This window comes from Somniosus microcephalus, chromosome 28 (assembly GCF_052327205.1).
Source record: "Somniosus microcephalus isolate GS21.2 chromosome 28, FLI_Smic_1.0, whole genome shotgun sequence".
Taxonomy (NCBI): Eukaryota; Metazoa; Chordata; class Chondrichthyes; order Squaliformes; family Somniosidae; genus Somniosus; species Somniosus microcephalus.
The window spans coordinates 21,543,608-21,564,637 of NC_141014.1; the positions used below are offsets into that span (position 1 = coordinate 21,543,608).

At 56.0% G+C, this 21,030-nt stretch overlaps 3 protein-coding genes, 11 non-coding genes and 4 pseudogenes across 14 annotated transcripts; all 18 read right to left on the bottom strand.

The window, feature by feature from the left end:
- Positions 1–60: 60 nt before the first annotated feature.
- On the bottom strand, positions 61–251 carry LOC147099228 (U2 spliceosomal RNA). The gene has a single exon (XR_015073969.1). It is a non-coding gene; the product is annotated as a U2 spliceosomal RNA (small nuclear RNA).
- Positions 252–889: 638 nt separating this feature from the next.
- LOC147099229 (U2 spliceosomal RNA) lies at positions 890–1,080 on the bottom strand. The gene has a single exon (XR_015073970.1). It is a non-coding gene; the product is annotated as a U2 spliceosomal RNA (small nuclear RNA).
- A 638-nt stretch (positions 1,081–1,718) lies between these two features.
- LOC147099230 (U2 spliceosomal RNA) lies at positions 1,719–1,909 on the bottom strand. The gene has a single exon (XR_015073971.1). It is a non-coding gene; the product is annotated as a U2 spliceosomal RNA (small nuclear RNA).
- A 638-nt stretch (positions 1,910–2,547) lies between these two features.
- LOC147099231 (U2 spliceosomal RNA) lies at positions 2,548–2,738 on the bottom strand. Its single transcript, XR_015073972.1, has one exon. It is a non-coding gene; the product is annotated as a U2 spliceosomal RNA (small nuclear RNA).
- Positions 2,739–3,376: 638 nt separating this feature from the next.
- Positions 3,377–3,567, bottom strand: LOC147099232 (U2 spliceosomal RNA). The gene has a single exon (XR_015073973.1). It is a non-coding gene; the product is annotated as a U2 spliceosomal RNA (small nuclear RNA).
- Positions 3,568–4,205: 638 nt separating this feature from the next.
- LOC147099233 (U2 spliceosomal RNA) lies at positions 4,206–4,396 on the bottom strand. Its single transcript, XR_015073975.1, has one exon. It is a non-coding gene; the product is annotated as a U2 spliceosomal RNA (small nuclear RNA).
- Positions 4,397–5,034: 638 nt separating this feature from the next.
- Positions 5,035–5,215, bottom strand: LOC147099234 (U2 spliceosomal RNA; annotated as a pseudogene).
- Positions 5,216–5,682: 467 nt separating this feature from the next.
- LOC147099235 (uncharacterized) lies at positions 5,683–6,909 on the bottom strand. The gene has a single exon (XM_085969293.1). It carries the CDS (start codon positions 6,892–6,894, stop codon positions 5,683–5,685), a length of 1,212 nt encoding a protein of 403 aa, XP_085825419.1. The 5' UTR covers positions 6,895–6,909.
- A 4,379-nt stretch (positions 6,910–11,288) lies between these two features.
- On the bottom strand, positions 11,289–11,435 carry LOC147099236 (U2 spliceosomal RNA; annotated as a pseudogene).
- Positions 11,436–12,073: 638 nt separating this feature from the next.
- On the bottom strand, positions 12,074–12,264 carry LOC147099237 (U2 spliceosomal RNA). Its single transcript, XR_015073976.1, has one exon. It is a non-coding gene; the product is annotated as a U2 spliceosomal RNA (small nuclear RNA).
- Positions 12,265–12,902: 638 nt separating this feature from the next.
- Positions 12,903–13,083, bottom strand: LOC147099238 (U2 spliceosomal RNA; annotated as a pseudogene).
- Positions 13,084–13,550: 467 nt separating this feature from the next.
- On the bottom strand, positions 13,551–14,264 carry LOC147099239 (uncharacterized). Its single transcript, XM_085969294.1, has one exon. It carries the CDS (start codon positions 14,262–14,264, stop codon positions 13,551–13,553), a length of 714 nt encoding a protein of 237 aa, XP_085825420.1.
- LOC147099240 (U2 spliceosomal RNA) lies at positions 14,234–14,344 on the bottom strand (annotated as a pseudogene).
- Positions 14,345–14,982: 638 nt separating this feature from the next.
- Positions 14,983–15,173, bottom strand: LOC147099241 (U2 spliceosomal RNA). The gene has a single exon (XR_015073977.1). It is a non-coding gene; the product is annotated as a U2 spliceosomal RNA (small nuclear RNA).
- A 638-nt stretch (positions 15,174–15,811) lies between these two features.
- Positions 15,812–15,997, bottom strand: LOC147099242 (U2 spliceosomal RNA). Its single transcript, XR_015074094.1, has one exon. It is a non-coding gene; the product is annotated as a U2 spliceosomal RNA (small nuclear RNA).
- Positions 15,998–16,635: 638 nt separating this feature from the next.
- LOC147099243 (U2 spliceosomal RNA) lies at positions 16,636–16,826 on the bottom strand. The gene has a single exon (XR_015073978.1). It is a non-coding gene; the product is annotated as a U2 spliceosomal RNA (small nuclear RNA).
- A 638-nt stretch (positions 16,827–17,464) lies between these two features.
- On the bottom strand, positions 17,465–17,664 carry LOC147099244 (U2 spliceosomal RNA). Its single transcript, XR_015074109.1, has one exon. It is a non-coding gene; the product is annotated as a U2 spliceosomal RNA (small nuclear RNA).
- Positions 17,665–18,117: 453 nt separating this feature from the next.
- Positions 18,118–19,446, bottom strand: LOC147099245 (uncharacterized). Its single transcript, XM_085969295.1, has one exon. The coding sequence runs from the start codon at positions 19,444–19,446 to the stop codon at positions 18,118–18,120; it is 1,329 nt and encodes a 442-aa protein (XP_085825421.1).
- Positions 19,447–21,030: the final 1,584 nt, after the last annotated feature.

A 21,030-nucleotide genomic window follows, 5' to 3' on the forward strand; every position in this document is an offset into this window, starting at 1 on the left:
TGAAAGTGGTGCGAAAACTTTTTCTGCTTTTGACTTTTGCGACTTCCCACCCCAAAGAGGGGAAGCTGCACCGCTCCCGGAAGCACTGCAATACCAGGTCGATGCGTGGAGTGGACGGAGCAAGCCCCTGTTCCATCTCCCTGTTCCAAAAATCAATTTAATATTTGGTCCCCAGATAGGGGACGTATCAGATATTAAACTGATAAGAACAGATACTACACTTGATCTTAGCCAAAAGGCCGAGAAGCGATAGCCTGTAAACTCCCGCCGACGCGCAAGTGTCCCTCGGCCTCTGTCTTCTCCGTCAATCTGGCCGCGGTCGGCCGAGCGCAGGTGCGACGGCGGGCCTGCAGCAAGAGAGCAATTTCGGCCAGGGCTTACTTACTTGCAAGCCAGACGAAAAGCCGTGCCCGTATGGCACCCCCTTCCCTTCGGCGGAGATGACGCCATGAAAGCATTTGCATTTTGCGAGCAATTAACCAACCGGGCGGCGCGCAGGAGCGCGCCGGCGGGGCTTGCGGTGTCCCCTCCCCCCTCCTTTTCCAACGGGGGCGGGCGCAGTGGCTCAGAAATCCAACAGGGTGCAGCACGGTCCAGGTCAGCTGCAGAGCGGGAAAGGTGGCGAGGCCCCGCCCTGAAATCCAGGGCACGTCCCCATATGCAAATAAGAAAGAAAAACACAATTTTGACATGCAAACGCAGAGCGAAAAACACCCCCGAAGGCGGCTGCTTAGCCTGCGGCGCGGCCGGCCAGCGAGCGGGTGAAAAGTAAGGCGGCGGCACGACAAGGGCGAGCCCGAGCGGCTCTACAAAGGAAAGACAGCACGGCTGAAAGTGGTGCGAAAACTTTTTCTGCTTTTGACTTTTGCGACTTCCCACCCCAAAGAGGGGAAGCTGCACCGCTCCCGGAAGCACTGCAATACCAGGTCGATGCGTGGAGTGGACGGAGCAAGCCCCTGTTCCATCTCCCTGTTCCAAAAATCAATTTAATATTTGGTCCCCAGATAGGGGACGTATCAGATATTAAACTGATAAGAACAGATACTACACTTGATCTTAGCCAAAAGGCCGAGAAGCGATAGCCTGTAAACTCCCGCCGACGCGCAAGTGTCCCTCGGCCTCTGTCTTCTCCGTCAATCTGGCCGCGGTCGGCCGAGCGCAGGTGCGACGGCGGGCCTGCAGCAAGAGAGCAATTTCGGCCAGGGCTTACTTACTTGCAAGCCAGACGAAAAGCCGTGCCCGTATGGCACCCCCTTCCCTTCGGCGGAGATGACGCCATGAAAGCATTTGCATTTTGCGAGCAATTAACCAACCGGGCGGCGCGCAGGAGCGCGCCGGCGGGGCTTGCGGTGTCCCCTCCCCCCTCCTTTTCCAACGGGGGCGGGCGCAGTGGCTCAGAAATCCAACAGGGTGCAGCACGGTCCAGGTCAGCTGCAGAGCGGGAAAGGTGGCGAGGCCCCGCCCTGAAATCCAGGGCACGTCCCCATATGCAAATAAGAAAGAAAAACACAATTTTGACATGCAAACGCAGAGCGAAAAACACCCCCGAAGGCGGCTGCTTAGCCTGCGGCGCGGCCGGCCAGCGAGCGGGTGAAAAGTAAGGCGGCGGCACGACAAGGGCGAGCCCGAGCGGCTCTACAAAGGAAAGACAGCACGGCTGAAAGTGGTGCGAAAACTTTTTCTGCTTTTGACTTTTGCGACTTCCCACCCCAAAGAGGGGAAGCTGCACCGCTCCCGGAAGCACTGCAATACCAGGTCGATGCGTGGAGTGGACGGAGCAAGCCCCTGTTCCATCTCCCTGTTCCAAAAATCAATTTAATATTTGGTCCCCAGATAGGGGACGTATCAGATATTAAACTGATAAGAACAGATACTACACTTGATCTTAGCCAAAAGGCCGAGAAGCGATAGCCTGTAAACTCCCGCCGACGCGCAAGTGTCCCTCGGCCTCTGTCTTCTCCGTCAATCTGGCCGCGGTCGGCCGAGCGCAGGTGCGACGGCGGGCCTGCAGCAAGAGAGCAATTTCGGCCAGGGCTTACTTACTTGCAAGCCAGACGAAAAGCCGTGCCCGTATGGCACCCCCTTCCCTTCGGCGGAGGTGACGCCATGAAAGCATTTGCATTTTGCGAGCAATTAACCAACCGGGCGGCGCGCAGGAGCGCGCCGGCGGGGCTTGCGGTGTCCCCTCCCCCCTCCTTTTCCAACGGGGGCGGGCGCAGTGGCTCAGAAATCCAACAGGGTGCAGCACGGTCCAGGTCAGCTGCAGAGCGGGAAAGGTGGCGAGGCCCCGCCCTGAAATCCAGGGCACGTCCCCATATGCAAATAAGAAAGAAAAACACAATTTTGACATGCAAACGCAGAGCGAAAAACACCCCCGAAGGCGGCTGCTTAGCCTGCGGCGCGGCCGGCCAGCGAGCGGGTGAAAAGTAAGGCGGCGGCACGACAAGGGCGAGCCCGAGCGGCTCTACAAAGGAAAGACAGCACGGCTGAAAGTGGTGCGAAAACTTTTTCTGCTTTTGACTTTTGCGACTTCCCACCCCAAAGAGGGGAAGCTGCACCGCTCCCGGAAGCACTGCAATACCAGGTCGATGCGTGGAGTGGACGGAGCAAGCCCCTGTTCCATCTCCCTGTTCCAAAAATCAATTTAATATTTGGTCCCCAGATAGGGGACGTATCAGATATTAAACTGATAAGAACAGATACTACACTTGATCTTAGCCAAAAGGCCGAGAAGCGATAGCCTGTAAACTCCCGCCGACGCGCAAGTGTCCCTCGGCCTCTGTCTTCTCCGTCAATCTGGCCGCGGTCGGCCGAGCGCAGGTGCGACGGCGGGCCTGCAGCAAGAGAGCAATTTCGGCCAGGGCTTACTTACTTGCAAGCCAGACGAAAAGCCGTGCCCGTATGGCACCCCCTTCCCTTCGGCGGAGGTGACGCCATGAAAGCATTTGCATTTTGCGAGCAATTAACCAACCGGGCGGCGCGCAGGAGCGCGCCGGCGGGGCTTGCGGTGTCCCCTCCCCCCTCCTTTTCCAACGGGGGCGGGCGCAGTGGCTCAGAAATCCAACAGGGTGCAGCACGGTCCAGGTCAGCTGCAGAGCGGGAAAGGTGGCGAGGCCCCGCCCTGAAATCCAGGGCACGTCCCCATATGCAAATAAGAAAGAAAAACACAATTTTGACATGCAAACGCAGAGCGAAAAACACCCCCGAAGGCGGCTGCTTAGCCTGCGGCGCGGCCGGCCAGCGAGCGGGTGAAAAGTAAGGCGGCGGCACGACAAGGGCGAGCCCGAGCGGCTCTACAAAGGAAAGACAGCACGGCTGAAAGTGGTGCGAAAACTTTTTCTGCTTTTGACTTTTGCGACTTCCCACCCCAAAGAGGGGAAGCTGCACCGCTCCCGGAAGCACTGCAATACCAGGTCGATGCGTGGAGTGGACGGAGCAAGCCCCTGTTCCATCTCCCTGTTCCAAAAATCAATTTAATATTTGGTCCCCAGATAGGGGACGTATCAGATATTAAACTGATAAGAACAGATACTACACTTGATCTTAGCCAAAAGGCCGAGAAGCGATAGCCTGTAAACTCCCGCCGACGCGCAAGTGTCCCTCGGCCTCTGTCTTCTCCGTCAATCTGGCCGCGGTCGGCCGAGCGCAGGTGCGACGGCGGGCCTGCAGCAAGAGAGCAATTTCGGCCAGGGCTTACTTACTTGCAAGCCAGACGAAAAGCCGTGCCCGTATGGCACCCCCTTCCCTTCGGCGGAGGTGACGCCATGAAAGCATTTGCATTTTGCGAGCAATTAACCAACCGGGCGGCGCGCAGGAGCGCGCCGGCGGGGCTTGCGGTGTCCCCTCCCCCCTCCTTTTCCAACGGGGGCGGGCGCAGTGGCTCAGAAATCCAACAGGGTGCAGCACGGTCCAGGTCAGCTGCAGAGCGGGAAAGGTGGCGAGGCCCCGCCCTGAAATCCAGGGCACGTCCCCATATGCAAATAAGAAAGAAAAACACAATTTTGACATGCAAACGCAGAGCGAAAAACACCCCCGAAGGCGGCTGCTTAGCCTGCGGCGCGGCCGGCCAGCGAGCGGGTGAAAAGTAAGGCGGCGGCACGACAAGGGCGAGCCCGAGCGGCTCTACAAAGGAAAGACAGCACGGCTGAAAGTGGTGCGAAAACTTTTTCTGCTTTTGACTTTTGCGACTTCCCACCCCAAAGAGGGGAAGCTGCACCGCTCCCGGAAGCACTGCAATACCAGGTCGATGCGTGGAGTGGACGGAGCAAGCCCCTGTTCCATCTCCCTGTTCCAAAAATCAATTTAATATTTGGTCCCCAGATAGGGGACGTATCAGATATTAAACTGATAAGAACAGATACTACACTTGATCTTAGCCAAAAGGCCGAGAAGCGATAGCCTGTAAACTCCCGCCGACGCGCAAGTGTCCCTCGGCCTCTGTCTTCTCCGTCAATCTGGCCGCGGTCGGCCGAGCGCAGGTGCGACGGCGGGCCTGCAGCAAGAGAGCAATTTCGGCCAGGGCTTACTTACTTGCAAGCCAGACGAAAAGCCGTGCCCGTATGGCACCCCCTTCCCTTCGGCGGAGGTGACGCCATGAAAGCATTTGCATTTTGCGAGCAATTAACCAACCGGGCGGCGCGCAGGAGCGCGCCGGCGGGGCTTGCGGTGTCCCCTCCCCCCTCCTTTTCCAACGGGGGCGGGCGCAGTGGCTCAGAAATCCAACAGGGTGCAGCACGGTCCAGGTCAGCTGCAGAGCGGGAAAGGTGGCGAGGCCCCGCCCTGAAATCCAGGGCACGTCCCCATATGCAAATAAGAAAGAAAAACACAATTTTGACATGCAAACGCAGAGCGAAAAACACCCCCGAAGGCGGCTGCTTAGCCTGCGGCGCGGCCGGCCAGCGAGCGGGTGAAAAGTAAGGCGGCGGCACGACAAGGGCGAGCCCGAGCGGCTCTACAAAGGAAAGACAGCACGGCTGAAAGTGGTGCGAAAACTTTTTCTGCTTTTGACTTTTGCGACTTCCCACCCCAAAGAGGGGAAGCTGCACCGCTCCCGGAAGCACTGCAATACCAGGTCGATGCGTGGAGTGGACGGAGCAAGCCCCTGTTCCATCTCCCTGTTCCAAAAATCAATTTAATATTTGGTCCCCAGATAGGGGACGTATCAGATATTAAACTGATAAGAACAGATTTTTTTTTATTTCAATATATATGCTTTATTCATAAAAATCTTTGTTCATGTACATGACAATGCAGTCCACATCTGGTACAGTGCAAATTAACTTCAGCACATGGCACTCAATTTACAAATTACATTACATTTATCATTACATATATCAAAGCATGTTTCAATATATAACAATATACACTCCACAAATCATATTACAGATGAAAGCAGTACATGGTACTCTCTTTACACAAACAGGTACATTTTCATTACATGTTTTATCAATCATACAGCCCAAGGGGGGCCGAGATGCATTCCAACATTTCTCAAAATACATTACATTACAATCCACCAACCGTATTATATATGGCTTAATAATGCACATGAATGCAGTACAGTACTCTATTTACATTCACAGATTACAAGTGCTTTACAATTAACACACTTGTACGTCATGCGGCCCGAGGGGGGGTTTTTCCACTGGTTTCAGCCCCTCAGTGTACACTGGCGGGAGGGCCTTAAACTGTGGCCCTTCCCCATCGTGCCTTGGCGGCGGCGGCACCAACCTTTAGTGCGTCCCTCAGCACGTACTCCCGGACCTTGGAATGTGCCAATCTGCAACACTCGGTCGTGGACATCTCCTTGCTCTGGAAGATCAGCAAGTTTCGGGCAGACCAAAGGGCGTCTTTCACCGAGTTGATGATCTTCCAGCAGCAGTTGATGTTTGTCTCGGTGTGCGTCCCTGGGAACAGTCCGTAGAGCACAGAGTCCTGTGTTACCGAGCTGCTCGGGATGAACCTCGACAAAGACCACTGCATCTCTTTCCAGACCTTCTGTGCAAAGGCACATTCCAGAAGGAGATGGATGACGGTCTCGTCCCTAGCGCAGCCTCCTCGCGGACAGCGTGCGGTGGAGCAGAGACGTCGGGAGTGCATGAAGGATCTGACGGGGAGGGCCCTTCTCACCACCAGCCAAGCTACGTCTTGGTGCTTGTTTGTGAGTTCTGGCGATGAGGCATTCTGCCAAATGACTTCGACAGTCTGCTCAGGGAACCATCCGAGAGGATCTACCATCTCCTTTTCCCGTAGGGTCCCGAGGACGTTTCGTGCTGACCACTGCTTGACAGCTTTGTGGTCAAAGGTGTTTGCCGTGAAAAACTTTTCCACGAAGGACAGGTGGTCTGGCACGGTCCAACTGGATGGAGCGTTCCGCGGCAGCGTCGCCAGACCCATCCTTCGCAACACCGGGGTCAGGTAGAACCTCAGCACGTAGTGACACTTGGTGTTTGCGTACTGAGGGTCCGTGCACAGTTTGATGCAGCCGCACACAAAGGTGGCCATCAGGATGAGGGCGACGTTTGGTACGTTCTTTCCCCCTTTCTCTGGAGATTTGTACATCGTGTCCCTCCGGACACGGTCCATTTTCGATCTCCAGATAAAGTGGAAGACGGCTCGGGTGACTGCGGCGGCGCAGGGTCGGGGTATGGGCCACACCTGCGCCACGTACAGCAGCACTGACAGCACTTCGCACCTGATGACCAGGTTCTTTCCCACGATCGACAGGGAGCGCTGCTCCCACATTCCCAGTTTCTGGCGTGCCTTGGAGATACGCTCCTCCCAGTTTTTTGTGCATGCCCCAGCCGCTCCGAACCATATTCCCAGCACCTTCAGGTAATCTGACCTGACGGTGAAGGGGACAAAGGATCGGTCGGCCCAGTTCCCAAAGAACATGGCCTCGCTTTTGCTGCGATTTACTTTCGCTCCCGAGGCCAGTTCAAATTGGTCGCAGATGCTCAGCAGTCTGCGGACCGACAGCGGATCCGAGCAAAAGACGGCGACGTCATCCATGTACAGGGAGGTCTTAACCTGAGTGCCTCCGCTGCCTGGGATCGTCACCCCTCCAATGCTCGAATCCCTTCTGATGGATTGGGCAAAGGGTTCGATACAACACACGAACAAGACGGAGGAGAGAGGACAGCCCTGCCTGACTCCAGATTTGATCGGGAAGCTTTCTGATTCCCACCCGTTGATTAGGACTGCGCTACTGATGTCTGTGTAGAGCAGTTGGATCCAATTGCAGATTCCCTCCCCAAACCCCATTTTGGAGAGCACGTCCATCATGTACGTGTGCGATATTCTGTCGAAAGCCTTCTCCTGGTCCAAGCTGATTAAGCAGGTGTGCACCCCCCTGTCCCGCACGTAGGCGATCGTATCCCTGAGTAGCGCGAGGCTATCAGAGATCTTCCTGCCGGGTACGGCACAGGTCTGATCCGGGTGGATCACCAGCTCCAGAGCAGACTTGACCCTGTTGGCGATGACCTTGGACAGAATCTTGTAGTCCACATTAAGCAGCGAAATGGGCCGCCAGTTTCTGATTTCTTCCCTCTCCCCTTTCTGCTTGTAGATGAGGGTGATGATGCCTTTCCTCATCGATTCTGACATGCTGCCAGCCAGAAGCATACCCCCGTACACTTCCAGCAGGTCTGGGCCCATCCAGTCCCACAGAGCCGAATACAACTCGACCGGTAGGCCGTCGCTTCCGGGAGTTTTACTCGTCTCGAAGGACCGGACGGCCTTTGTCAGCTCGTCCAGAGTTAGCGGGTGATCCAGACTCTCCCGCTTGCTGTCGTCTAGCTCCTCCGAGATAGACGACAGGAAAGACTGGGAGGCCGCGCTGTCTGTGGGCTTCGCGTCGTACAGCCCGGCATAAAAGGATTTGCTGATCCTTCGCATGTCAGGCTGCGAGGACGTCACAGAGCCGTCTTCCTCCTTCAGGCTGTGGATCACAGAGCTCCCTCTGTGTACCTTTTGGAAGAAGAAACGCGAGCACGTCTCGTCCTGCTCCACGGAGCGGACTCTGGAGCGGAAGATGATCTTGGAGGACTCTGAGGCGTAGAGCGAGGCTTGCTGGCCCTTCACCTCTTGGAGTTCCTCCCCGACATTGACTCCCATCGACTGCAGCAGGAGCAGATTCTGCATGCTTTTCTGGAGTCGGGACATTTCCCTCTGTCCCTCTCTCGCCTTCTGAACACCTTTGAGGATGAAGAACCTCTTGATGTTGGTCTTGATCGTTTCCCACCAGTGCGCCGGGGAATCAAAGAGGGGTTTCACGGTTCTCCAACCTTTGTAATCCCTTTTGAGTTCCTCAATGTTTTCTGGGGTCAACAGTTTCACGTTCAGCTTCCATATCCCTCTGCCTACTTTCTGGTCTTCCTGTGGGTGACAGTCGGCTAGTAAGAGGCAGTGGTCAGAGAAGAACACCGGCTTGACGTCGGTGGATCTGACCGAGAGAGCTTGGGACACAAACAGGAAGTCTATCCTGGAACGGACAGACCCGTCTGGCCTGGACCAGGTGTATCTGCGCGGCGCTCCATCTGCAGGGTTGCTGAAGATGTCGTGCAGCTTGGCGTCTTTTACCGCTTCCATCAGGAGTCTGGACGTGGCGTCCAGTTTGCTGTCGGCTCTGCCGGATCGCCCAGCCGCATCGATGATGCAGTTGAAGTCACCGCCCAGAATAACCGGCCTGGACGTCGCCAGCAGCAGCGGTAGCTGCTGGAAGACGGCCAGCCGCTCGTTCTTGAGAGCCGGGGCGTACACATTGATCAGCCTGAGCGGGGCATTCTTGTACAGTACGTCTGCTGCGAGGAGGCGGCCACCCACCACCTCCTTAACTTCGGTGATGGTGAAGTCACCTCCCCGCAGCAGAATACCCAGGCCGGAGGCACGGCAATCGTTGCCTCCTGACCAGATCGATTGGCCGTGGGGCCACCATCGCGACCACTGCCTGTAGTTGCTGAAGTGCGGTAGGCCGCACTCCTGCAGGAACAGTAGGTCGGCCTTGACCTTGGCAAGGTACCCCAAGGTGGAAACACATCGCGTCGTGCTTTTGATGCTACGCACGTTTATGCTTGCAATTTTTAAACCCATTTTAAATTTTAAATAGAGTTCAAGTCCCATTTTAATAAGCAGTCCTTTATGCTGTTTCCATCCCTTGGGGCTGGACCTGCATACACACAGTGTCAGAGAAAAACTGTACTTGCCCTGGGCTGAGGAACTCGCCCTGGTCTCTTGAGGGGTTGCTGTACCGGCAGGGGGATGACGGCGGTGAGAAGAAGACTTCCTCATTCGTGGGTGGTTCTTCCCTCAGCCTGTCGCCTGTGGTGTCGTGGCTCCCGGTTTCCCGGAGCAGGTGTGCATCGGTCGCTTCATTGCTCCCGGTTTCCCGGAGCTGGGGTATGGTGGACGCTCCGCTGCTCCCGGTTGTCTGGAGCTGGGGAGCGTCGGGCACTTGGCCGCCCCCGGCGGTCTGGAGCTGGGGGACGTCGGGCACTTGGCCGCTCCCGGCGGTCTGTAGCTGGGGGGCGTCGGGCTCTTGGCCGCTCCCGGCGGTCTGGAGCTGGGGAGCGTCGGGCACTTGGCCGCTCCCGGCGGTCTGGAGCTGGGGAGCGTCGGGCACTTGGCCACTCCCGGCGGTCTGGAGCTGGGGAGCGTCGGGAACTTGGCCGCTCCCGGCGGTCTGGAGCTGGGCTGCGTTGTGCCCTTCGTTGCTACCGGTGTCCTGGGGCACGGTGATCACTCCTGTTTGTTTCTTTTCGCTCAGCCACTTTTTTTGTTGTTGGTGACTGTTCTTTTCTTGCCCTTCCTCATCAGATGAGCAGCTGCTGGTGTTGCCCGTTTGGGGCGCGTGCCGCCTTTTTTCCACAGGCCTGGACTTTGGCAGCCTCTCTCTTTGGGGGAGGCTTTTTTTTTTGTTCTTTCGTTTGACCTCCTGCCATTCTCCCAGTTGTTGTTCTCCAGCTGCCTCCTCTTCCATGGTCTCTGGCTGTTGGGGAGGAGGCTGAGTGCTGGTTGCCTGGGTTTGGTCGTTTCCAGTGAGGGCCTCTGCGGTGGGAGCAGTGCTGGTCTCCTTTGAGGCGGCCTTGTTGACAGGTCCTTTAATTGCCTGCGCATAGCTGCTGCTGCGCCTTGGGCAGGCCTTGTAGAGATGGCCTGTCTCCCCGCACAAGTTGCAGCACTTGCTCTCCTTGCAATCCTTCGTCTGGTGGCCTTCCTGCTTGCAGTTGCGACAGATGGTGACAGTGCAGGTCGCCGCCACGTGCCCGGATCTCCCGCAGGTTCGACACACCCTGGGTTGTCCCGCGTACACCATGTAGCCCCGGCTTCCACCGATGGCGAAGCTGGAGGGGAGGTGCTGGATGGCTCCTTTGGCATCCACTTTCAGGGTTACTTTGATCTGGCGTTTGCTGGTCCAGATCCCAAACAGGTCATTTACGTCAACGCTGTTCCCGACACTGTCGACGTATCTGCCGAGGAACGTCAGCACATCGACCACAGGGATGTGCGGGTTGTACATGTGTACAGTGACCACCCGGTTTCTTTGTGTTGGGAGAGTGAATAGAGGCTCGGCAGTCATAACTGAAAGCAGCGTTTCACTCCCCTTTTCCTTAACTGCCTGCAGAAATTTCAGGCATGCCGCGACGTTCCTGAACGTCACATCAAAATGTCCACTGCTGGGGAAATCCTGCAGAGCGAAGATATCCGCAACTTGGAATCCGCAGCATCCGGTCAAGATCCTCTTCACAAAAAGGGAGCGGTCGATGGGCGATTGTCCCTCCACCTTCTTCACTGTGACTCGGACAGTGTTCCGGACTCCCTGTCTCGCTCCTCGGTTTGCTGCAATCTCGCTTGCAGGTCGCCCGTCACTCCAGGCTCTCGAGCTCGCTGTTCCATTGGCCGCCGTCGCGCCTGCCAATCGCTCTCTGCCCCGGGCTGCCAAGCTTGCTGCTTGCTTGGCCCTCGTCTCGCCTGCCAATCGCTCTCCGCCCTGGAGTCCCGGGCTCGCTTCCTCATTGGCCGACGTCATGCCTGCCAATCGCTCTCCGCCCCGGCCTCCCGAGCTCGCTCCTTCGTTGGCCGCCCTCTCGCCTGCCGATCGCTCTCCGCTGCAGGCTCTCGACCTCGCTGCATGGTCGGCCGCCACCTCGCGCTGCAGGTCGCTCTCCACTCCGGGCTCCCGCAATCGCTCCTCCTCCGGCGGCCTCGGTTTCTGCTCCCGATAGCTCCTTTCTCGGGTTTCCTCGCTCTCTGCTCCGTCAGTCTCCATCTATGCAGATCGCTCTGCTCTGATTGGATCAAGGCCGAAGCCAGCATGAAAATGCAGCCAAACCAGAAACACCAGTATCGCGACACAAGGTCAATTAGCATCAGAATCAAGCAGATACTGATAAGAACAGATACTACACTTGATCTTAGCCAAAAGGCCGAGAAGCGATAGCCTGTAAACTCCCGCCGACGCGCAAGTGTCCCTCGGCCTCTGTCTTCTCCGTCAATCTGGCCGCGGTCGGCCGAGCGCAGGTGCGACGGCGGGCCTGCAGCAAGAGAGCAATTTCGGCCAGGGCTTACTTACTTGCAAGCCAGACGAAAAGCCGTGCCCGTATGGCACCCCCTTCCCTTCGGCGGAGGTGACGCCATGAAAGCATTTGCATTTTGCGAGCAATTAACCAACCGGGCGGCGCGCAGGAGCGCGCCGGCGGGGCTTGCGGTGTCCCCTCCCCCCTCCTTTTCCAACGGGGGCGGGCGCAGTGGCTCAGAAATCCAACAGGGTGCAGCACGGTCCAGGTCAGCTGCAGAGCGGGAAAGGTGGCGAGGCCCCGCCCTGAAATCCAGGGCACGTCCCCATATGCAAATAAGAAAGAAAAACACAATTTTGACATGCAAACGCAGAGCGAAAAACACCCCCGAAGGCGGCTGCTTAGCCTGCGGCGCGGCCGGCCAGCGAGCGGGTGAAAAGTAAGGCGGCGGCACGACAAGGGCGAGCCCGAGCGGCTCTACAAAGGAAAGACAGCACGGCTGAAAGTGGTGCGAAAACTTTTTCTGCTTTTGACTTTTGCGACTTCCCACCCCAAAGAGGGGAAGCTGCACCGCTCCCGGAAGCACTGCAATACCAGGTCGATGCGTGGAGTGGACGGAGCAAGCCCCTGTTCCATCTCCCTGTTCCAAAAATCAATTTAATATTTGGTCCCCAGATAGGGGACGTATCAGATATTAAACTGATAAGAACAGATACTACACTTGATCTTAGCCAAAAGGCCGAGAAGCGATAGCCTGTAAACTCCCGCCGACGCGCAAGTGTCCCTCGGCCTCTGTCTTCTCCGTCAATCTGGCCGCGGTCGGCCGAGCGCAGGTGCGACGGCGGGCCTGCAGCAAGAGAGCAATTTCGGCCAGGGCTTACTTACTTGCAAGCCAGACGAAAAGCCGTGCCCGTATGGCACCCCCTTCCCTTCGGCGGAGGTGACGCCATGAAAGCATTTGCATTTTGCGAGCAATTAACCAACCGGGCGGCGCGCAGGAGCGCGCCGGCGGGGCTTGCGGTGTCCCCTCCCCCCTCCTTTTCCAACGGGGGCGGGCGCAGTGGCTCAGAAATCCAACAGGGTGCAGCACGGTCCAGGTCAGCTGCAGAGCGGGAAAGGTGGCGAGGCCCCGCCCTGAAATCCAGGGCACGTCCCCATATGCAAATAAGAAAGAAAAACACAATTTTGACATGCAAACGCAGAGCGAAAAACACCCCCGAAGGCGGCTGCTTAGCCTGCGGCGCGGCCGGCCAGCGAGCGGGTGAAAAGTAAGGCGGCGGCACGACAAGGGCGAGCCCGAGCGGCTCTACAAAGGAAAGACAGCACGGCTGAAAGTGGTGCGAAAACTTTTTCTGCTTTTGACTTTTGCGACTTCCCACCCCAAAGAGGGGAAGCTGCACCGCTCCCGGAAGCACTGCAATACCAGGTCGATGCGTGGAGTGGACGGAGCAAGCCCCTGTTCCATCTCCCTGTTCCAAAAATCAATTTAATATTTGGTCCCCAGATAGGGGACGTATCAGATATTAAACTGATAAGAACAGATTTTTTTTTATTTCAATATATATGCTTTATTCATAAAAATCTTTGTTCATGTACATGACAATGCAGTCCACATCTGGTACAGTGCAAATTAACTTCAGCACATGGCACTCAATTTACAAATTACATTACATTTATCATTACATATATCAAAGCATGTTTCAATATATAACAATATACACTCCACAAATCATATTACAGATGAAAGCAGTACATGGTACTCTCTTTACACAAACAGGTACATTTTCATTACATGTTTTATCAATCATACAGCCCAAGGGGGGCCGAGATGCATTCCAACATTTCTCAAAATACATTACATTACAATCCACCAACCGTATTATATATGGCTTAATAATGCACATGAATGCAGTACAGTACTCTATTTACATTCACAGATTACAAGTGCTTTACAATTAACACACTTGTACGTCATGCGGCCCGAGGGGGGGTTTTTCCACTGGTTTCAGCCCCTCAGTGTACACTGGCGGGAGGGCCTTAAACTGTGGCCCTTCCCCATCGTGCCTTGGCGGCGGCGGCACCAACCTTTAGTGCGTCCCTCAGCACGTACTCCCGGACCTTGGAATGTGCCAATCTGCAACACTCGGTCGTGGACATCTCCTTGCTCTGGAAGATCAGCAAGTTTCGGGCAGACCAAAGGGCGTCTTTCACCGAGTTGATGATCTTCCAGCAGCAGTTGATGTTTGTCTCGGTGTGCGTCCCTGGGAACAGTCCGTAGAGCACAGAGTCCTGTGTTACCGAGCTGCTCGGGATGAACCTCGACAAAGACCACTGCATCTCTTTCCAGACCTTCTGTGCAAAGGCACATTCCAGAAGGAGATGGATGACGGTCTCGTCCCAAGCGCAGCCTCCTCGCGGACAGCGTGCGGTGGAGCAGAGACGTCGGGAGTGCATGAAGGATCTGACGGGGAGGGCCCTTCTCACCACCAGCCAAGCTACGTCTTGGTGCTTGTTTGTGAGTTCTGGCGATGAGGCATTCTGCCAAATGACTTCGACAGTCTGCTCAGGGAACCATCCGAGAGGATCTACCATCTCCTTTTCCCGTAGGGTCTCGAGGACGTTTCGTGCTGACCACTGCTTGACAGCTTTGTGGTCAAAGGTGTTTGCCGTGAAAAACTTTTCCACGAAGGACAGGTGGTCTGGCACGGTCCAACTGGATGGAGCGTTCCGCGGCAGCGTCGCCAGACCCATCCTTCGCAACACCGGGGTCAGGTAGAACCTGATAAGAACAGATACTACACTTGATCTTAGCCAAAAGGCCGAGAAGCGATAGCCTGTAAACTCCCGCCGACGCGCAAGTGTCCCTCGGCCTCTGTCTTCTCCGTCAATCTGGCCGCGGTCGGCCGAGCGCAGGTGCGACGGCGGGCCTGCAGCAAGAGAGCAATTTCGGCCAGGGCTTACTTACTTGCAAGCCAGACGAAAAGCCGTGCCCGTATGGCACCCCCTTCCCTTCGGCGGAGATGACGCCATGAAAGCATTTGCATTTTGCGAGCAATTAACCAACCGGGCGGCGCGCAGGAGCGCGCCGGCGGGGCTTGCGGTGTCCCCTCCCCCCTCCTTTTCCAACGGGGGCGGGCGCAGTGGCTCAGAAATCCAACAGGGTGCAGCACGGTCCAGGTCAGCTGCAGAGCGGGAAAGGTGGCGAGGCCCCGCCCTGAAATCCAGGGCACGTCCCCATATGCAAATAAGAAAGAAAAACACAATTTTGACATGCAAACGCAGAGCGAAAAACACCCCCGAAGGCGGCTGCTTAGCCTGCGGCGCGGCCGGCCAGCGAGCGGGTGAAAAGTAAGGCGGCGGCACGACAAGGGCGAGCCCGAGCGGCTCTACAAAGGAAAGACAGCACGGCTGAAAGTGGTGCGAAAACTTTTTCTGCTTTTGACTTTTGCGACTTCCCACCCCAAAGAGGGGAAGCTGCACCGCTCCCGGAAGCACTGCAATACCAGGTCGATGCGTGGAGTGGACGGAGCAAGCCCCTGTTCCATCTCCCTGTTCCAAAAATCAATTTAATATTTGGTCCCCAGATAGGGGACGTATCAGATATTAAACTGATAAGAACAGATACTACACTTGATCTTAGCCAAAAGGCCGAGAAGCGATAGCCTGTAAACTCCCGCCGACGCGCAAGTGTCCCTCGGCCTCTGTCTTCTCCGTCAATCTGGCCGCGGTCGGCCGAGCGCAGGTGCGACGGCGGGCCTGCAGCAAGAGAGCAATTTCGGCCAGGGCTTACTTACTTGCAAGCCAGACGAAAAGCCGTGCCCGTATGGCACCCCCTTCCCTTCGGCGGAGATGACGCCATGAAAGCATTTGCATTTTGCGAGCAATTAACCAACCGGGCGGCGCGCAGGAGCGCGCCGGCGGGGCTTGCGGTGTCCCCTCCCCCCTCCTTTTCCAACGGGGGCGGGCGCAGTGGCTCAGAAATCCAACAGGGTGCAGCACGGTCCAGGTCAGCTGCAGAGCGGGAAAGGTGGCGAGGCCCCGCCCTGAAATCCAGGGCACGTCCCCATATGCAAATAAGAAAGAAAAACACAATTTTGACATGCAAACGCAGAGCGAAAAACACCCCCGAAGGCGGCTGCTTAGCCTGCGGCGCGGCCGGCCAGCGAGCGGGTGAAAAGTAAGGCGGCGGCACGACAAGGGCGAGCCCGAGCGGCTCTACAAAGGAAAGACAGCACGGCTGAAAGTGGTGCGAAAACTTTTTCTGCTTTTGACTTTTGCGACTTCCCACCCCAAAGAGGGGAAGCTGCACCGCTCCCGGAAGCACTGCAATACCAGGTCGATGCGTGGAGTGAGCAAGCCCCTGTTCCATCTCCCTGTTCCAAAAATCAATTTAATATTTGGTCCCCAGATAGGGGACGTATCAGATATTAAACTGATAAGAACAGATACTACACTTGATCTTAGCCAAAAGGCCGAGAAGCGATAGCCTGTAAACTCCCGCCGACGCGCAAGTGTCCCTCGGCCTCTGTCTTCTCCGTCAATCTGGCCGCGGTCGGCCGAGCGCAGGTGCGACGGCGGGCCTGCAGCAAGAGAGCAATTTCGGCCAGGGCTTACTTACTTGCAAGCCAGACGAAAAGCCGTGCCCGTATGGCACCCCCTTCCCTTCGGCGGAGATGACGCCATGAAAGCATTTGCATTTTGCGAGCAATTAACCAACCGGGCGGCGCGCAGGAGCGCGCCGGCGGGGCTTGCGGTGTCCCCTCCCCCCTCCTTTTCCAACGGGGGCGGGCGCAGTGGCTCAGAAATCCAACAGGGTGCAGCACGGTCCAGGTCAGCTGCAGAGCGGGAAAGGTGGCGAGGCCCCGCCCTGAAATCCAGGGCACGTCCCCATATGCAAATAAGAAAGAAAAACACAATTTTGACATGCAAACGCAGAGCGAAAAACACCCCCGAAGGCGGCTGCTTAGCCTGCGGCGCGGCCGGCCAGCGAGCGGGTGAAAAGTAAGGCGGCGGCACGACAAGGGCGAGCCCGAGCGGCTCTACAAAGGAAAGACAGCACGGCTGAAAGTGGTGCGAAAACTTTTTCTGCTTTTGACTTTTGCGACTTCCCACCCCAAAGAGGGGAAGCTGCACCGCTCCCGGAAGCACTGCAATACCAGGTCGATGCGTGGAGTGGACGGAGCAAGCCCCTGTTCCATCTCCCTGTTCCAAAAATCAATTTAATATTTGGTCCCCAGATAGGGGACGTATCAGATATTAAACTGATAAGAACAGATACTACACTTGATCTTAGCCAAAAGGCCGAGAAGCGATAGCCTGTAAACTCCCGCCGACGCGCAAGTGTCCCTCGGCCTCTGTCTTCTCCGTCAATCTGGCCGCGGTCGGCCGAGCGCAGGTGCGACGGCGGGCCTGCAGCAAGAGAGCAATTTCGGCCAGGGCTTACTTACTTGCAAGCCAGACGAAAAGCCGTGCCCGTATGGCACCCCCTTCCCTTCGGCGGAGATGACGCCATGAAAGCATTTGCATTTTGCGAGCAATTAACCAACCGGGCGGCGCGCAGGAGCGCGCCGGCGGGGCTTGCGGTGTCCCCTCCCCCCTCCTTTTCCAACGGGGGCGGGCGCAGTGGCTCAGAAATCCAACAGGGTGCAGCACGGTCCAGGTCAGCTGCAGAGCGGGAAAGGTGGCGAGGCCCCGCCCTGAAATCCAGGGCACGTCCCCATATGCAAATAAGAAAGAAAAACACAATTTTGACATGCAAACGCAGAGCGAAAAACACCCCCGAAGGCGGCTGCTTAGCCTGCGGCGCGGCCGGCCAGCGAGCGGGTGAAAAGTAAGGCGGCGGCACGACAAGGGCGAGCCCGAGCGGCTCTACAAAGGAAAGACAGCACGGCTGAAAGTGGTGCGAAAACTTTTTCTGCTTTTGACTTTTGCGACTTCCCACCCCAAAGAGGGGAAGCTGCACCGCTCCCGGAAGCACTGCAATACCAGGTCGATGCGTGGAGTGGACGGAGCAAGCCCCTGTTCCATCTCCCTGTTCCAAAAATCAATTTAATATTTGGTCCCCAGATAGGGGACGTATCAGATATTAAACTGATAAGAACAGATTTTTTTTTTTTATTTCAATATATATGCTTTATTCATAAAAATCTTTGTTCATGTACATGACAATGCAGTCCACATCTGGTACAGTGCAAATTAACTTCAGCACATGGCACTCAATTTACAAATTACATTACATTTATCATTACATATATCAAAGCATGTTTCAATATATAACAATATACACTCCACAAATCATATTACAGATGAAAGCAGTACATGGTACTCTCTTTACACAAACAGGTACATTTTCATTACATGTTTTATCAGTCATACAGCCCAAGGGGGGCCGAGATGCATTCCAACATTTCTCAAAATACATTACATTACAATCCACCAACCGTATTATATATGGCTTAATAATACACATGAATGCAGTACATGGTACTCTATTTACATTCACAGATTACAAGTGCTTTACAATTAACACACTTGTACGTCATGCGGCCCGAGGGGGGGTTTTTCCACTGGTTTCAGCCCCTCAGTGTACACTGGCGGGAGGGCCTTAAACTGTGGCCCTTCCCCATCGTGCCTTGGCGGCGGCGGCACCAACCTTTAGTGCGTCCCTCAGCACGTACTCCCGGACCTTGGAATGTGCCAATCTGCAACACTCGGTCGTGGACATCTCCTTGCTCTGGAAGATCAGCAAGTTTCGGGCAGACCAAAGGGCGTCTTTCACCGAGTTGATGATCTTCCAGCAGCAGTTGATGTTTGTCTCGGTGTGCGTCCCTGGGAACAGTCCGTAGAGCACAGAGTCCTGTGTTACCGAGCTGCTCGGGATGAACCTCGACAAAGACCACTGCATCTCTTTCCAGACCTTCTGTGCAAAGGCACATTCCAGAAGGAGATGGATGACGGTCTCGTCCCTAGCGCAGCCTCCTCGCGGACAGCGTGCGGTGGAGCAGAGACGTCGGGAGTGCATGAAGGATCTGACGGGGAGGGCCCTTCTCACCACCAGCCAAGCTACGTCTTGGTGCTTGTTTGTGAGTTCTGGCGATGAGGCATTCTGCCAAATGACTTCGACAGTCTGCTCAGGGAACCATCCGAGAGGATCTACCATCTCCTTTTCCCGTAGGGTCTCGAGGACGTTTCGTGCTGACCACTGCTTGACAGCTTTGTGGTCAAAGGTGTTTGCCGTGAAAAACTTTTCCACGAAGGACAGGTGGTTTGGCACGGTCCAACTGGATGGAGCGTTCCGCGGCAGCGTCGCCAGACCCATCCTTCGCAACACCGGGGTCAGGTAGAACCTCAGCACGTAGTGACACTTGGTGTTTGCGTACCGAGGGTCTGTGCACAGTTTGATGCAGCCGCACACAAAGGTGGCCATCAGGATGAGGGCGACGTTTGGTACGTTCTTTCCCCCTTTCTCTGGAGATTTGTACATCGTGTCCCTCCGGACACGGTCCATTTTCGATCTCCAGATAAAGTGGAAGACGGCTCGGGTGACTGCGGCGGCGCAGGGTCGGGGTATGGGCCACACCTGCGCCACGTACAGCAGCACTGACAGCACTTCGCACCTGATGACCAGGTTCTTTCCCACGATCGACAGGGAGCGCTGCTCCCACATTCCCAGTTTCTGGCGTGCCTTGGAGATACGCTCCTCCCAGTTTTTTGTGCATGCCCCAGCCGCTCCGAACCATATTCCCAGCACCTTCAGGTAATCTGACCTGACGGTGAAGGGGACAAAGGATCGGTCGGCCCAGTTCCCAAAGAACATGGCCTCGCTTTTGCTGCGATTTACTTTCGCTCCCGAGGCCAGTTCAAATTGGTCGCAGATGCTCAGCAGTCTGCGGACCGACAGCGGATCCGAGCAAAAGACGGCGACGTCATCCATGTACAGGGAGGTCTTAACCTGAGTGCCTCCGCTGCCTGGGATCGTCACCCCTCCAATGCTCGAATCCCTTCTGATGGATTGGGCAAAGGGTTCGATACAACACACGAACAAGACGGAGGAGAGAGGACAGCCCTGCCTGACTCCAGATTTGACCGGGAAGCTTTCTGATTCCCACCCGTTGATTAGGACTGCGCTACTGATGTCTGTGTAGAGCAGTTGGATCCAATTGCAGATTCCCTCCCCAAACCCCATTTTGGAGAGCACGTCCATCATGTACGTGTGCGATATTCTGTCGAAAGCCTTCTCCTGGTCCAAGCTGATTAAGCAGGTGTGCACCCCCCTGTCCCGCACGTAGGCGATCGTATCCCTGAGTAGCGCGAGGCTATCAGAGATCTTCCTGCCGGGTACGGCACAGGTCTGATCCGGGTGGATCACCAGCTCCAGAGCAGACTTGACCCTGTTGGCGATGACCTTGGACAGAATCTTGTAGTCCACATTTAGCAGCGAAATGGGCCGCCAGTTTCTGATTTCTTCCCTCTCCCCCTTCTGCTTGTAGATGAGGGTGATGATGCCTTTCCTCATCGATTCTGACATGCTGCCAGCCAGAAGCATACCCCCGTACACTTCCAGCAGGTCTGGGCCCATCCAGTCCCACAGAGCCGAATACAACTCGACCGGTAGGCCGTCGCTTCCGGGAGTTTTACTCGTCTCGAAGGACCGGACGGCCTTTGTCAGCTCGTCCAGAGTTAGCGGGTGATCCAGACTCTCCCGCTTGCTGTCGTCTAGCACCTCCGAGATAGACGACAGGAAAGACTGGGAGGCCGCGCTGTCTGTGGGCTTCGCGTCGTACAGCCCGGCATAAAAGGATTTGCTGATCCTTCGCATGTCAGGCTGCGAGGACGTCACAGAGCCGTCTTCCTCCTTCAGGCTGTGGATCACAGAGCTCCCTCTGTGTACCTTTTGGAAGAAGAAACGCGAGCACGTCTCGTCCTGCTCCACGGAGCGGACTCTGGAGCGGAAGATGATCTTGGAGGACTCTGAGGCATAGAGCGAGGCTTGCTGGCCCTTCACCTCTTGGAGTTCCTCCCCGACATTGACTCCCATCGACTGCAGCAGGAGCAGATTCTGCATGCTTTTCTGGAGTCGGGACATTTCCCTCTGTCCCTCTCTCGCCTTCTGAACACCTTTGAGGATGAAGAACCTCTTGATGTTCGTCTTGATCGTTTCCCACCAGTGCGCCGGGGAATCAAAGAGGGGTTTCACGGTTCTCCAACCTTTGTAATCCCTTTTGAGTTCCTCAATGTTTTCTGGGGTCAACAGTTTCACGTTCAGCTTCCATATCCCTCTGCCTACTTTCTGGTCTTCCTGTGGGTGACAGTCGACTAGTAAGAGGCAGTGGTCAGAGAAGAACACCGGCTTGACGTCGGTGGATCTGACCGAGAGAGCTTGGGACACAAACAGGAAGTCTATCCTGGAACGGACAGACCCGTCTGGCCTGGACCAGGTGTATCTGCGCGGCGCTCCATCTGCAGGGTTGCTGAAGATGTCGTGCAGCTTGGCGTCTTTTACCGCTTCCATCAGGAG

Excerpts from the sequence above, each read along its gene's own strand:
- LOC147099239 (XM_085969294.1), bottom strand. The coding sequence starts at position 14,264 with ATGGGTCTGGCGACGCTGCCGCGGAACGCTCCATCCAGTTGGACCGTG.
- LOC147099235 (XM_085969293.1), bottom strand. The coding sequence starts at position 6,894 with ATGTTCTTTGGGAACTGGGCCGACCGATCCTTTGTCCCCTTCACCGTC.
- LOC147099245 (XM_085969295.1), bottom strand. The coding sequence starts at position 19,446 with ATGGATGACGTCGCCGTCTTTTGCTCGGATCCGCTGTCGGTCCGCAGA.